Consider the following 12,186-nt stretch of genomic DNA (forward strand, 5'->3'; position numbering starts at 1 on the left):
TCCCTGTGATGGACTGGAGACATGTGTCCCTGTGATGGACTGGAGACCTGTCCAGGTGTACCCGGTGACTCAAAAAGGAAGAAGCAGGTTAACATAATGAATGAATGAATCAAATATTAACATAAAATTCACCCTGAATAATTAGTAATAAAAAGGACTTTCTAATGTCATGTGGAGAAATGACACCAAAGATGTCCGGCCATACACAGATCCATGATGGAAGAAAAGCAAACAGCTCATCTGTCAAGCATGGTAGTGGAGATGTGATGCTGTGGGCTGGTCTCTTACCTTCAGTCACCCATGAACTCTGTTTACCAACGTATCTAGAGGCAAATGTTGCAGTGGGATTAGGAGTGCAGAATAAATGTCTGCAAACCTCAGTGAACTGGAGTGATGTTGTAAAACAGAGTGGGCCAAAATGTCTTCACAACCTTATAACTGATACAGAAACTAACTATTGAGAGTTCCTGCAGCTACAGGAGGTTCTGCAGCTGATGGTTCAGGTGGGGGTTCAGCTTTTCTTTCCTTGCTTTTGTTTAAAAAACATCGACATGTTGGAATCTGTGGTGAATTCTTCAACACTTGAGGTTAGATTAAATTTAAAAACCCGAGTTCATCATTGGCAGAATCTTCAAACAATCATAAAATGTAAAACAGCAATAAAAGCCATGAAAACACCAGTTCAGTCGTGTAAAACTCCAACTTTCTGTGACCGCTTAAACTGAAACATGTCTGAGGTGCTCTAAATATTGATATTCTCGTGGCCTCAGACAATGGACTTGTGTCTACACTGGTCCTGTTAGACCTCAGTGCTGCATTTGATACAGTTGATCACAATATTTTATTACAGAGGCTTGAATATGATATTGGGATTACAGGAACAGCTCTAAAATGGTTTAAATCATATCTGTCTGATAGAGTCCAGTCTGTAAATGTAAATAATAAATCTTCTTCATACACCAAAGTTAGTCATGGAGTTCCTCAAGGTTCAGTTCTTGGACCAATACTCTTTACTTTAAAAATGCTTCCATTTGGTAAAGTTATTTGTATCTGCTCCCCTTGGGGTCAATCCTGAGGAAACATGGTATTTCGTTTCACTGTTACGCCGATGATTCTCAGATCTATCTGCCTTTAAAACCAAACAGTTCCTGCTCCATCCACCCTTTGTTAAAATGTCTTGATGACATCAAGACTTGGATGGCTGCAAACTTCTTGAGTTTTAATGATCAGAAGACAGAGGTCATTGTGTTTAACCCAAGCTCTACCACTGTCACTGATCCTGTAAACCTGGACTCCCTTCAGCCTCATCTAAAGCAGTCAGTTACCAATCTCGGGGTAGTGTTAGACTCGGACTTTAAGTTTAATAAACAGATCAACTCTGTTCTACAAAAAAGCTTCTTTCAGCTAAGGCAGATAGCAAAGCTTAAGTCCGTTCTGTCCAGATCCGACCTTGAAAAACTAGTCCATGCATTTATTACAACCCGGCTGGACTACTGTAACTCACTTTATGTTGGGGTTAGTCAGGCTTCACTTTCACGTCTCCAGCTCGTACAAAACGCGGCAGCTTGGCTACTAACAGGAACTCGCAGGTTTGAGCACATTACTCCGGTTCTGTCTTCCCTTCACTGGCTTCCTGTACGTGTCAGAGTTGATTTTAAAATTCTCCTGCTGACATTCAAGTGCATTAACGGCCTTGCACCATCATATCTCTCTGACCTTCTTCATCCTTATACTCCTTCTCGGGCTTTGAGATCATCAGACCAGCTGCTTTTGGCCGTACCAAAAACCAGGCTGAAGCTCAGAGGAGATCGAGCGTTCTCAGTCGTGGGCCCTAAACTTTGGAACAATCTGCCCATCAACATTCGACAGGCCACCTCAGTCTCTGCTTTTAAATCTCTCCTACAAACACATCTGTACTCACTGACATTTAACACAGGGTGATCAGCTTTAGATCTGGTTTTTCATTGATACTGATTCTGTTTATGCTTTTGTTATTATTCCTATTTAACACAAGGTCATCAGATCTGATTTAGTATTTCATTGTTTCTAATTGTTTTTGGTTTTATATTTTTATTCCATGTGCTGTAAATATATCTTGCTACTTTTTATTTGATGATGTGATATTTTTGTTAAGCACTTTGGTAACAGTTTCTGTTTTAAATGTGCTCTATAAATAAATATGACTTGACTTGACTTATTAAACAGCATGGGATAAATTTCCATTTTTATGCTGATGACACACAATTATATTTGTCCATGAAACCCAATGAATCATATCAGTTAGTTAAACTACAAGCATGTCTTAAAGGTATAAAAACCTGGATGACCCTTAATTTTCTCCTGTTGAACACAGACAAGACTGAGGTTTTGGTTTTTGGACCTGAGCACCTTAGGAATGAATTTTTCAGTCTTTCTCCCTCCTTAGACGGCATTAATCTGTCCTCCAGCTCTAATGTTAAAAATCTTGGTGTTATTTTTGATCAGGACATGTCTTTTATCCCCCACATTAAAAACGTTACTAGAACTGCCTTCTTCCACCTGCGTAATATCACTAAAATTAGAAACATCTAAAAATGATGCAGAAAAACTGGTCCATGCATTTGTCACATCTAGACTGGACTATTGTAATCGTTTATTATCTGGATGTCCAAATACTTCTTTAAAACGTCTTCAGTTGATCCAAAATGCTGCTGCCAGAGTCTTAACTGGAGTTAGTGGGAGAGATCATATTTCTCCAGTTTTAGTTTCTCTCCATTGGCTCCCTGTCAAATCCAGAATAGAATTCAAAATCTTACTTCTAACCTACAAAGCTCTCAACAACCTAGCTCCATCTTACATTACAGATCTTATTGTTCCATATTTTCCTAACAGAGCACTTCGCTCTCAGATTGCAGGTTTACTTGTGGTTCCTAGAGTTTCCAAAAGCAGAATGGTAGGAAGATCTTTCATTTATCAGGCTCCTCTCTTGTGGAACCAACTTCCAGTTTCTGTCCGTGAGGCTGACACATTGTCCAGTTGTAAGACTGGGATTAAGACTTTCCTTTTGATGAATCCTATAGTTAGGGTTGGTTTGTTATGCTATCTTAAGCTTAGACTACTAGAGGACAAATTGACCTCATTTCCTTAAATGAATTGTTAAAATTGAATAATTTTCATCTGATACTATTTCTATGTTAATGTGATCGATATCTGTTCCTACCAAATCCAGCCAGTCGAAGCAGATGGTCACTTGTCCTGAACCTGGTTCTGCTAAAGGTTTCTTCCTCATGAGGGAGTTTTTCGCTCCTCAGAAAAATAATGTTCAATTATTATTTTATATATGAATGTTTCAGTTTGGAGTCCTGAGACGACTTCTGTTGTGACTTGGAGCTATAATTGAATTGAATTTAAAGAAGGGCGAGGAATCTCAGTCCTTTGAAATCACAGTTTTGTCTTGTTTAATGCACGTTTTGTCTACATGGACTGCTTGATGGACTTTTACATGTCTTCCCAAACCGAGGAGAGAATAAGAAAACTGCAACAGAAACGGAGGAAGAACGACTGATTAGTAATTCAGACGTTTTGCTCCTCCTCAGCATGTGATGCCAAACACACAAATGTCTGGAGCACATCTGAACAAATTATTTTGAATTTAATCCCCCCTCCCCCTCTGTCTTTTGTTAATCTGTCCATCCTGAGATGGTCCCTGAAGGAAAGGAGGACGCAGTGGAGAGAAATGGAACTGGGCCCATATAAACATGGAGGGGGTCCCTCCACACTGAGACGGATCTTATTAAAGCTGTGTGTGTTTCAGGAAGCTGCTGTCCTCACGGATCACACGCATTCACACACTCTATTGTCCGCGCGTGTGTGTGTGTGCGCGCGTGTGTGTGGGGCAGTGACAGAAAGGAGGAAGCCTACCCGTGTGCGTGCGCGTGTGGATCTTCAGGTTCTCGGAGCGTGCGAACATCTTGCCGCAGTTGGGAAACGCGCACGAGAACGGCTTCTCCCCGGTGTGCACGCGGATGTGGTTGATGAGTTTGTATTTGGCTTTGAACGCCTTCCCGCCGCGCAGACACTCGTCCCACATGCAGACGTGACTGAGGCTCTCGAGCCCCGCCGCGACGTGCTCGCTGGTGACGTGGTCCACGAGCTCGGGCATGGAGCTGAAAGTTTGCTCGCACACGGACGCCGCCGTCCGCCCGAGCCTCGGCTTCGAACAACTTCGCTCGGTCCATCTGCACACCAGCTCGCTCTTGACGACCGGGCCTCTGGAGAAATCCAGCAGGCCGTCCGTCCCGCCCGCCGGCGGCTCCGCGGAGCCCGAGCCGCCCGTGGCTCTGCTCGGAGGCGGGGGGACGATGCTGGAAGCCCCGGAATTGTTGTTCCCCAAAGGAGAGACGAGGCCATTGTGCCTGGCCACCACCACGGCCGTCCGCTTCATGCTCCAGTCCCCGGCCACAGTGCTCGCTGTGCACGAGAGACGGCTCGAATATTAATGACAAGGCGTTTGTTGTGTCCTGCTGCTCCTCCCGTGTTTTGGTTCCGGCAGGAGCCCGGGCGGCGCTGTCTTTACCCCCCGCTGTTCGACGCTAGATCCCGAGAGGAGCCTCCATGCTTCTATTTACTGTGAATGGAGGTGAACGGATTGGAGGAGGGCTGCGTCCCAAACCGCACCACAGGCGTCCTTGTCTCCTTTCCTACTCCCTCAGCGGCTCTCATTGTCTCCTTCCTTGCTTCCAAGTTATTTCCAGGTCATTTTATTCACACCCAGGATTCCCAAGAAATTCTCCATTTCAAATGTCCAGACTCACTTTCCACATCTCAAGGCAAACATGCACTGTAAAGATTCAATAAATGTTTGCAAGTTGAATTTTAATTTAGATAAAGAAAATCTAAAATCTGACAGGAACAGCTTCTTTCCTGTCGCCTCCATCACTCCTACACACAAATTAAACTGGACAGTCAGTGTGTGCAGGGTATACAACCCCAGTCCTGCAACAAAAGTCGAGATGCTGTGGAAAATTTAAATTATTATTATTTATTAGATTTAACGACGTCGAGTCAGGTCCTCTGGACGGATTCTTCTTTGTTGAAACGTTTCGTCTTTTATCCAAAAAACGATCAGTCTGAGACTCTGCAGCTAGTGGACCAACCAGTTTGCTGCTGACAGCCAGAACTAGCAATTCACATGTAAAAGGAGGCCCATCAGGACCGTCATCATTTTACATGTGAATAGCTAGTTCTGGCTGTCGGCAGCAAACTGGTTGATCCATAAGGAGCTATTTGTAAGAGTGAATTTGCTGCAGGGTCTCAGACTGAAGAAGTCTGATAAAGATAAAAGATGAAACGTTTCAACAAAGTAGAATCCGTCCAGAGGACTTGACTTAATCCTGTTAGATTTACTGTATCTTCTAGATTATTGAGCAGCATCAGGACAATGTAATTATTTGTAAATCTCAAAAACTCATTTTATTCACAATAGAACATGGTAAACGTATAAAATAATTTAGAATGTCATGTCAGCAGCACATCTCCAAAACACTGGGGGTTTAAGGATATGTTCACTGTGAAGCACCCCCGTGTTTTAACAACAGTCTGTAAATATCCTGATGCATGCTCAATAATCCAGCTAGAACTATCAGAGTTAAGTCAGGTCCTCTGGACAGATTTTTAAATTTGTTTAATTGTTCAAACGTTTCATCTTTAATCCTTCGACCAAGTCTTTTGGATTAAAGACAAAATGCTTCAACAAGTTTTTATTTTTTGTTTTTTGAATCCGTCCAGAGGACCTGATTTAACTTTATTAGAACAATCTGTAAACATCTGGGAACTGAGGAGACCAGATGGAGTTTTTGGAGCTGAATGTTGGCCCATGGCCTGTTGGGCTCCCAGACTCTGCTGTTGTCATTACGGCCTGAAAAAGAAGTCTACATCGTAGCAGGCGTTGTTCTATATTCAACATCAATTCTGTTTTTACAAATGTGAAAGCTGCTCAAGCCCCAGACACTAATGCACCCTCATACCATCAGAGAGGCAGACTTTCAAACTTAGCGTCAAAGGCAGTGTCAGTAGGGCACCGTGGCCACTGGGGAGCCCCGAGCTGGGTGCACAGACTGAATCGACACCTCTGCTTGTGACATGGGCCATGGAGCCATGTGCATCACATGTAATTTGGACCAATCAGCAGTCACACAAACATTTTCATCCTCATTCTTTGGAGGTGTGTTAAAAAGTGAAGGTCTGCCAAAACGTGATCAGCTGTTCCCAACTTTGCAACTCATTCAACTTTCTGAACACAGTGTTTTTCAAATCCACTAAGAAAAATAGCTGTAAATGCAGAAAACACAGTTTTGCAACTGCAAAAATTTTGTTGTACTTCACTGTGCAAGGATAATAATAAAGCATTCAGAATTTTCTGAAAACGATATTATTTTTGTGGCACTGGACTATGGTGTTATAAAATCATACATCAAGTGTTTTGTAGTATTGTGAACACAACAAAAAATGTCTAACAAAAATAAATCTGGCACTCAAATGGCAGTCTCACAGAGTTTAAGTAATTAAAGAAAGCAAGAAACAAATTGACCAACATTTAAATCTCCAAGAAGTTGCTCTTACTTTTATTCTTTTGTTTAAAGAAATAAGAATCCATCTTACTGCTCTATTGTTTGCAACAAAAAGGCTCTTTAAATAGTAACAAACGCAGCTTGTCTTATGTAATGTGGTCACAGAGGTGACTCTTTTTGCTGCAACCGACAAAAAACACTGAACTTGTTTGTTGAACTTGAACTTTATCATATTAAATAAATACAATACAAACAATTTACCCTTTAGAATCATACAACTGATCCAGATTTTAAATAATACTGTAATGATTAAAAAAAATCTGTTATTTGCTCCTTTGTGTTTTACACTGTTGCTGCTCACCTTCAGCAGTAGGTGGCGGTATGTAACCATTGAGCTGGTTTTCTAACTGTCAATAACCCACGAAGAAGAAGCAGCAGCCGGAGAAGCGGAAGTACATAAAGATTGTCAGTCCTTGTATCAATGTAAACACAGATATGTCGCAGTCTCCGGACACTGGAAGCCTTTTATCAGCTTCTTCTCAGCTCAACCTGATGGAAGTGGACTCGGTGAGAGATTTTAAAGGCTACATATTGTTCTGTCTGGGCTAATAATGGAGGCTGGAGGGACAAATGTCCCCTAATCGTGATCACTGTAAGAGCAAAACAATGCTAAATCTTTCAATGTATTTTTAATGGCACCTTCTTTATGCTGAAAAATAAAAACTGTCACTATTAAACTCACGATCTCGTTGGAAACTTCTTTAAATGTGCTCCTGAACCCACAGGTGAAGAAACAACACAAAAATGAAGAAAGAAAAATAATTTGTGTCAGTTTAACAAGATGAGTCGGGTCCTCTGGACGGATCGTTCTTTGTTAAAACATTTGGCCTTTTATCCAAAAGACTTCTTCATTCTGAGGAGCTGCAACAAACTCAATCTTATAAACAGCACTTCTCATAAGAGATACAATTCTAATAAATAAGACGGAGTTTGTTGCAGCTCCTCAGACTGAAGGAAGTCTTCAATAAAACCTTTCAACAAAGAAGAACCCGTCCAGAGGACATTGTCAGATTTATTGACCTTGATTACTGAGCATGCATCAGGACATTCGTGTGTCAGGTTTCCATCAACACCATAAATGTAGATTAACCTTTGTGCATTTATATATTTATTCTTAAACTATTGACACTGAATTTATTGAACATAATCAACACTACAACTTTGATTAGAGTACAAATGTTCACCAGGTCATTAAATAAAATAACATTTTTAAATTGATTTGGTCAGTGTATTTGGTTAATTTTGGTCGATTTTGTCTTTATTGTATGTCAGTGTTACAGCTGAGTGAACTTATTTAATGTGGATTTAGGAGTTTGTTGATCTTCCGGTTACTTTCATCGCCTGAACGGAATTAACTTTACCCTTATTTACCTGACATTCCCTTTTATGTGAATGTGTTCAGCGCTTACTTATCTGAAGAATCCTTTATTAGCATTAAAGAGAATTGTGTCTTATCCGAGTTTAAACAGTTATTTGATTCATGTAGGAAACCTTCCTCAGCAAATTTTCAACCTGATCATTGTGCACAGATGTGCTCACACAAACTTTAACATTAACATTGCACCACAATGCAGTTTTTTTTCCTACAAAAAATATTTAATATCAATGGAGGACTGTGAGTTATGTGACCAAACCTTCAGTCTAACTCCCTCAACGTGCTCCTGCACCCAGTCACAGTAAAGCAAAGTAACAAACCCACAATCTAATTTGGCAAAGTAAACAGAAGCAGAACAACTCCTGGAGTTATTTCTCAGTTAATGCTCTACTTCTGATTCAGTGGTAACAACACGGCATGTAAAAGACATAAAGCTGGATATCTGACATTTTCTACCCACTTCTAAATATATTGATTATTTACTTACTAGTTCCACTGATTTCTTGCCTTTTTTTGTTATGATCTGGCTGAAATGGCCACAAATAAAGGAAGACATCAATTAAAGGAAATGATTTGCTTAAAGAGTTATTTAACCACATTTCTGTTTTTTGTGTGGAAAAGTAAAGTAGATTTGATATATTACCTACAAATCTTGCACGTTTGCCTTCTGTTGGCACATTTACACTGAAAACAATACAACATTTACAAAATGTTGTATTACACGGATATTAGCTCAGAACTCTGAGCTTATGTCAAACAGCGGCAGCTAGCTGTAACACTTCCAGTGTAGCCTGGGATCCATTCAGGCAGGAGTTTTATAATATTTCTGCCAAAATAAAAATGTGATGGGAAATTAACAGTGGTTTAAAAGTTTAAATAATTACTTTTGTGTAAACAGCTATGAAATTGTAATATCTGGAGTTATTTTAAGACAACAACAATCTGCTTTGGAACTGGTCTTGCTTGCTCTCTTTTGAGAACCCAGTAACTTGTTTGACCAGACCCACTTCCAAAGGGGACTATTACTATATATTTTGCATTATTTGGGTAATTTGATAGAAATATAATGAAATTCCTGCTGGATGTGACCCCAGGCTACACAGGAAGTGCTTAGTTAACTTCTGCTGTTATTTATGTTTGCCAATAACCACAAAATTACATTTAAATAACCATGTATTGTGAAAATAAGGATGGTGTAAATGTATAATAATTGTATGAAACACTGCTTTTTATTTTTTTGATTGGAGAGGTTTAAAGACTACAACAATCCTCTTTGGGATTTGCTGCATTCAGACAAGCCATTAGCTCATCAGTCCCGTCACTATTAATTCTGTTTCTTCAGATTTAGGCTGGTCAATCCAGACCTGACTTTAAAAAACATCTAGAAAAAACAGTGTGATTGTTTGTACAAGTTTATTAAATTATTTGTTTTGTAGCATCTGTATAATCTATAGTTAGTTTTGTTCTCCAAGTCACAAAAGTTCATCAGCTGGTCCACCTGCTTCTCATCACACGTAGAGTTCACAGCTTCTGTTTTTGTCTTGTTCTGGAAAAGTAGTTTTTTTGTTCAACAAAACTAAGATTACCATAGTTTTGCTGATTGAGTCAACTTGCAAAATTAGATTTAGATACTTTATGAATCACAGACCAAGAACTGAAACAACAGCAACAACAAATGCATTCTAATCTGCTGTATCTTTGTTCAACCTTTGTTCTTAGATTGATGATAAGGAGTTTGACATTCCCCAAGTGGATACACCTCCCACACTGGAGAGCATCCTTAGTCAGGTCAAGTACAGTTTTATTTTATTTTAAGTTCTTTCATTTAAAGCTGAAAAGCTTCCTAAATACATTTTCTGTCTTTTTTTTAACTTTCTTTCTTTCATTAAACTATCCTTACCATGCTTTAAACTTACACACACTGGGTGAAATTTAATTCTTTGTAAAAAGAGGCAGAGTCATCGATCCATGACATAACATTTACAAATAAACAAATCTGCCTCTGATTTCTTTAAAAATAAATGTTTCAATTCTACCTAAATTTCTGGTGATTTTCCAGCTGATTAAAAGTCGAAGGAGCAGCTGACTTGCTGTAAACCTTTATAGGTTATAAATCGAACATTGGACAAACCTTTTCTAAACACGAAAGCGCAGCTTGTTTTGAAGCACACACCTGATGTTAAGTTCTCACATTCACAATACACATTTTTATTTACAAGACTTCTTCCCTCGTATTTGTTGGCCTTTATAAAGGGAAAGTCCACCGGAGGATACTCTCTTCGTTGTGAGAACTGATTTTTACTTTCAGTGCCTAAAGTCTGAACTGAACTTGTAAAGAAATCTGTTCAGTTTTCTGCTTCGTCTTCTTGGAACCAGCTGCAGAAATACATGAACCTAAAGGAGCTGTTGCCACTAAATGTTTTTAAGGCTGTTCTTACTGATCTGGAGAAGGAATCATCTGTAAATGTTTTAACTGAGGTGTCTTTTAATGTATTTATTTCTGACAGAGTTAACTTTGTCTGGTTTTGCTGTGGATGTTCTGTAACCTCTGTGTGCTGATGCCTGTCTTGGCCAGGATTCTCTTGCAAAGGAGATTTTTAATTTCAGTGGGATTCTCTTGGTTAAATAAAGGTTAAATAAAATAAATTATAAAATACTTTCTGGTTCTCCTGGTAGAACTCTGCACAGGAAGCTTTTATGTTTTATGAGATAAAGTTGACTTTTAATGTGAAAATGTATTGAATCCACAACTGCGTCGAAAAATCAAGGGCTCCTATTCCTAGAAATGAGCCTCAAGTGACCTTAAATATCCTAATCTGTGATGACAGGGTCATGACCCAGCAACAAGACTGCTTAATGATAATGAAGTGCTAAACTGAGGGTTGAGTTTGGTCTACAGTTTCTGGCTTCAGCAAAATGTTCAAATAAGGAATTATAAAGCTTAATGTACATTTTTAATCTGAGGTAAAACTTGTGGGGCTGCCAAGTTTACAAATGGGTATGAGATAATCCTGGAGTTAAATCTTTTTTGAGCATTTGATCTCGACTGACAGGGTGTTGTGCTGTTGCTCCGTGTGCTACAGGTGGAGGAGGAGGAAGATCCATTTGTTCTGGAGGACACATGCATACTAAACACAGACAACATGGATGCTCAGTCCTGTGACACGTCTTCTCTAGCCAGCTCTGACAGTGGAGATCCTGCGCACCTGAAACGGCATGAACACACACACGCACACACACACGGACACCAGCTCTACAGTAAAACCTCTTACCACTCGGCAGGGCAGCAGTGGGTCATGTTAAAACCCTTAGAAAGAAGTCAGAGAATAGTGCAGAGGTGCTCACCCAGCTTCCAAACACAAATCAAATGGAATCTATGGACACCTGTGGGAATTAGGCCCAGTACAGAGACCTATCCCATCAGCCTAAAATGACCCAACATATTTAATGCTAATACCCCAGAACCTCCATAAATGTTCTCCATTTAAGCTTGAAATGATCAGTATTGTTTGTGCTGCTAAAAGGGGGCCTCAGCAAAATTGGGTGCTAGGCAATCTGTACATATTGTATCCAGATGTTGTCATTTTGTTCAAAGTGGTTACCATTTCATTTGCAGTGGTTTTACTTTAAAATTATTATGTATCATAATGGGGTTATATTTTAACAAGTATTTCAGATAAACAGCCACTTACATGCTGTGTCAACAATTACCTGCCCCATGTGTGCACATGATGGCTCAGTCACGGTGTGAGACAAATAAATGTACCAGGCACCAACTCCTGGCAACACAGGTGTACTGAAGTGGATGCTGCTTGCATTAAATACAGAGGAAGCACAAGCTAGCCTGCTTGTGCTTTCAAATATTGTTTGAAAAAGTTAAATTGTGATGTTCTTTTAGAAGCTTAATTTGTTCCTTCCCTCATTTATGGTCACAAACTCTGAGTAGTGACCAAAAGAATGAGATTGTGTTTCTGGATACAGACAGTCAAAATGAGTTTTCTCCACAGGGGAGCTGGACTTTCCCTTATAGATAGAGTCAGAAGTTCAGTTACCTGGGAGAGACTCGGAGTAGAGCTGATGCTCCTCCACATAGATAGGAGCCAGTTGAGGTGATTCAGCTGAGAGGAGAACATGGGGAAGATCCAGGACACGCTGGAGAAACTGTATCTCTTGACTGGCCTGGGACTGACTTAATCCGTCCAG

At 40.0% G+C, this 12,186-nt stretch overlaps 2 protein-coding genes across 2 annotated transcripts in view; one reads left to right on the plus strand and one right to left on the minus strand.

Moving 5' to 3' along the window:
* Positions 1-4,610, minus strand: part of LOC119420795 (zinc finger protein ZIC 4) — a 6,340-nt gene extending 1,730 nt beyond the window's left edge. The window contains exon 1 of the mRNA XM_037688225.1: positions 3,901-4,610. Coding sequence (XP_037544153.1) covers positions 3,901-4,423 — 523 coding nt within the window. The 5' untranslated portion in view covers positions 4,424-4,610. The remainder of the gene's footprint in view (positions 1-3,900) is intronic.
* A 2,364-nt stretch (positions 4,611-6,974) lies between these two features.
* vps8 (VPS8 subunit of CORVET complex) overlaps positions 6,975-12,186 on the plus strand; it is a 79,665-nt gene continuing 74,453 nt past the window's right edge. Inside the window, exons 1-3 of the mRNA XM_037688234.1 lie at positions 6,975-7,115; positions 9,703-9,771; positions 11,067-11,197. Coding sequence (XP_037544162.1) covers positions 7,044-7,115; positions 9,703-9,771; positions 11,067-11,197 — 272 coding nt within the window. The 5' untranslated portion in view covers positions 6,975-7,043. The remainder of the gene's footprint in view (positions 7,116-9,702; positions 9,772-11,066; positions 11,198-12,186) is intronic.

Source organism: Nematolebias whitei, chromosome 1, assembly GCF_014905685.2.
Source record: "Nematolebias whitei isolate Nwh7 chromosome 1, NemWhi1, whole genome shotgun sequence".
NCBI lineage: Eukaryota > Metazoa > Chordata > Actinopteri > Cyprinodontiformes > Rivulidae > Nematolebias > Nematolebias whitei.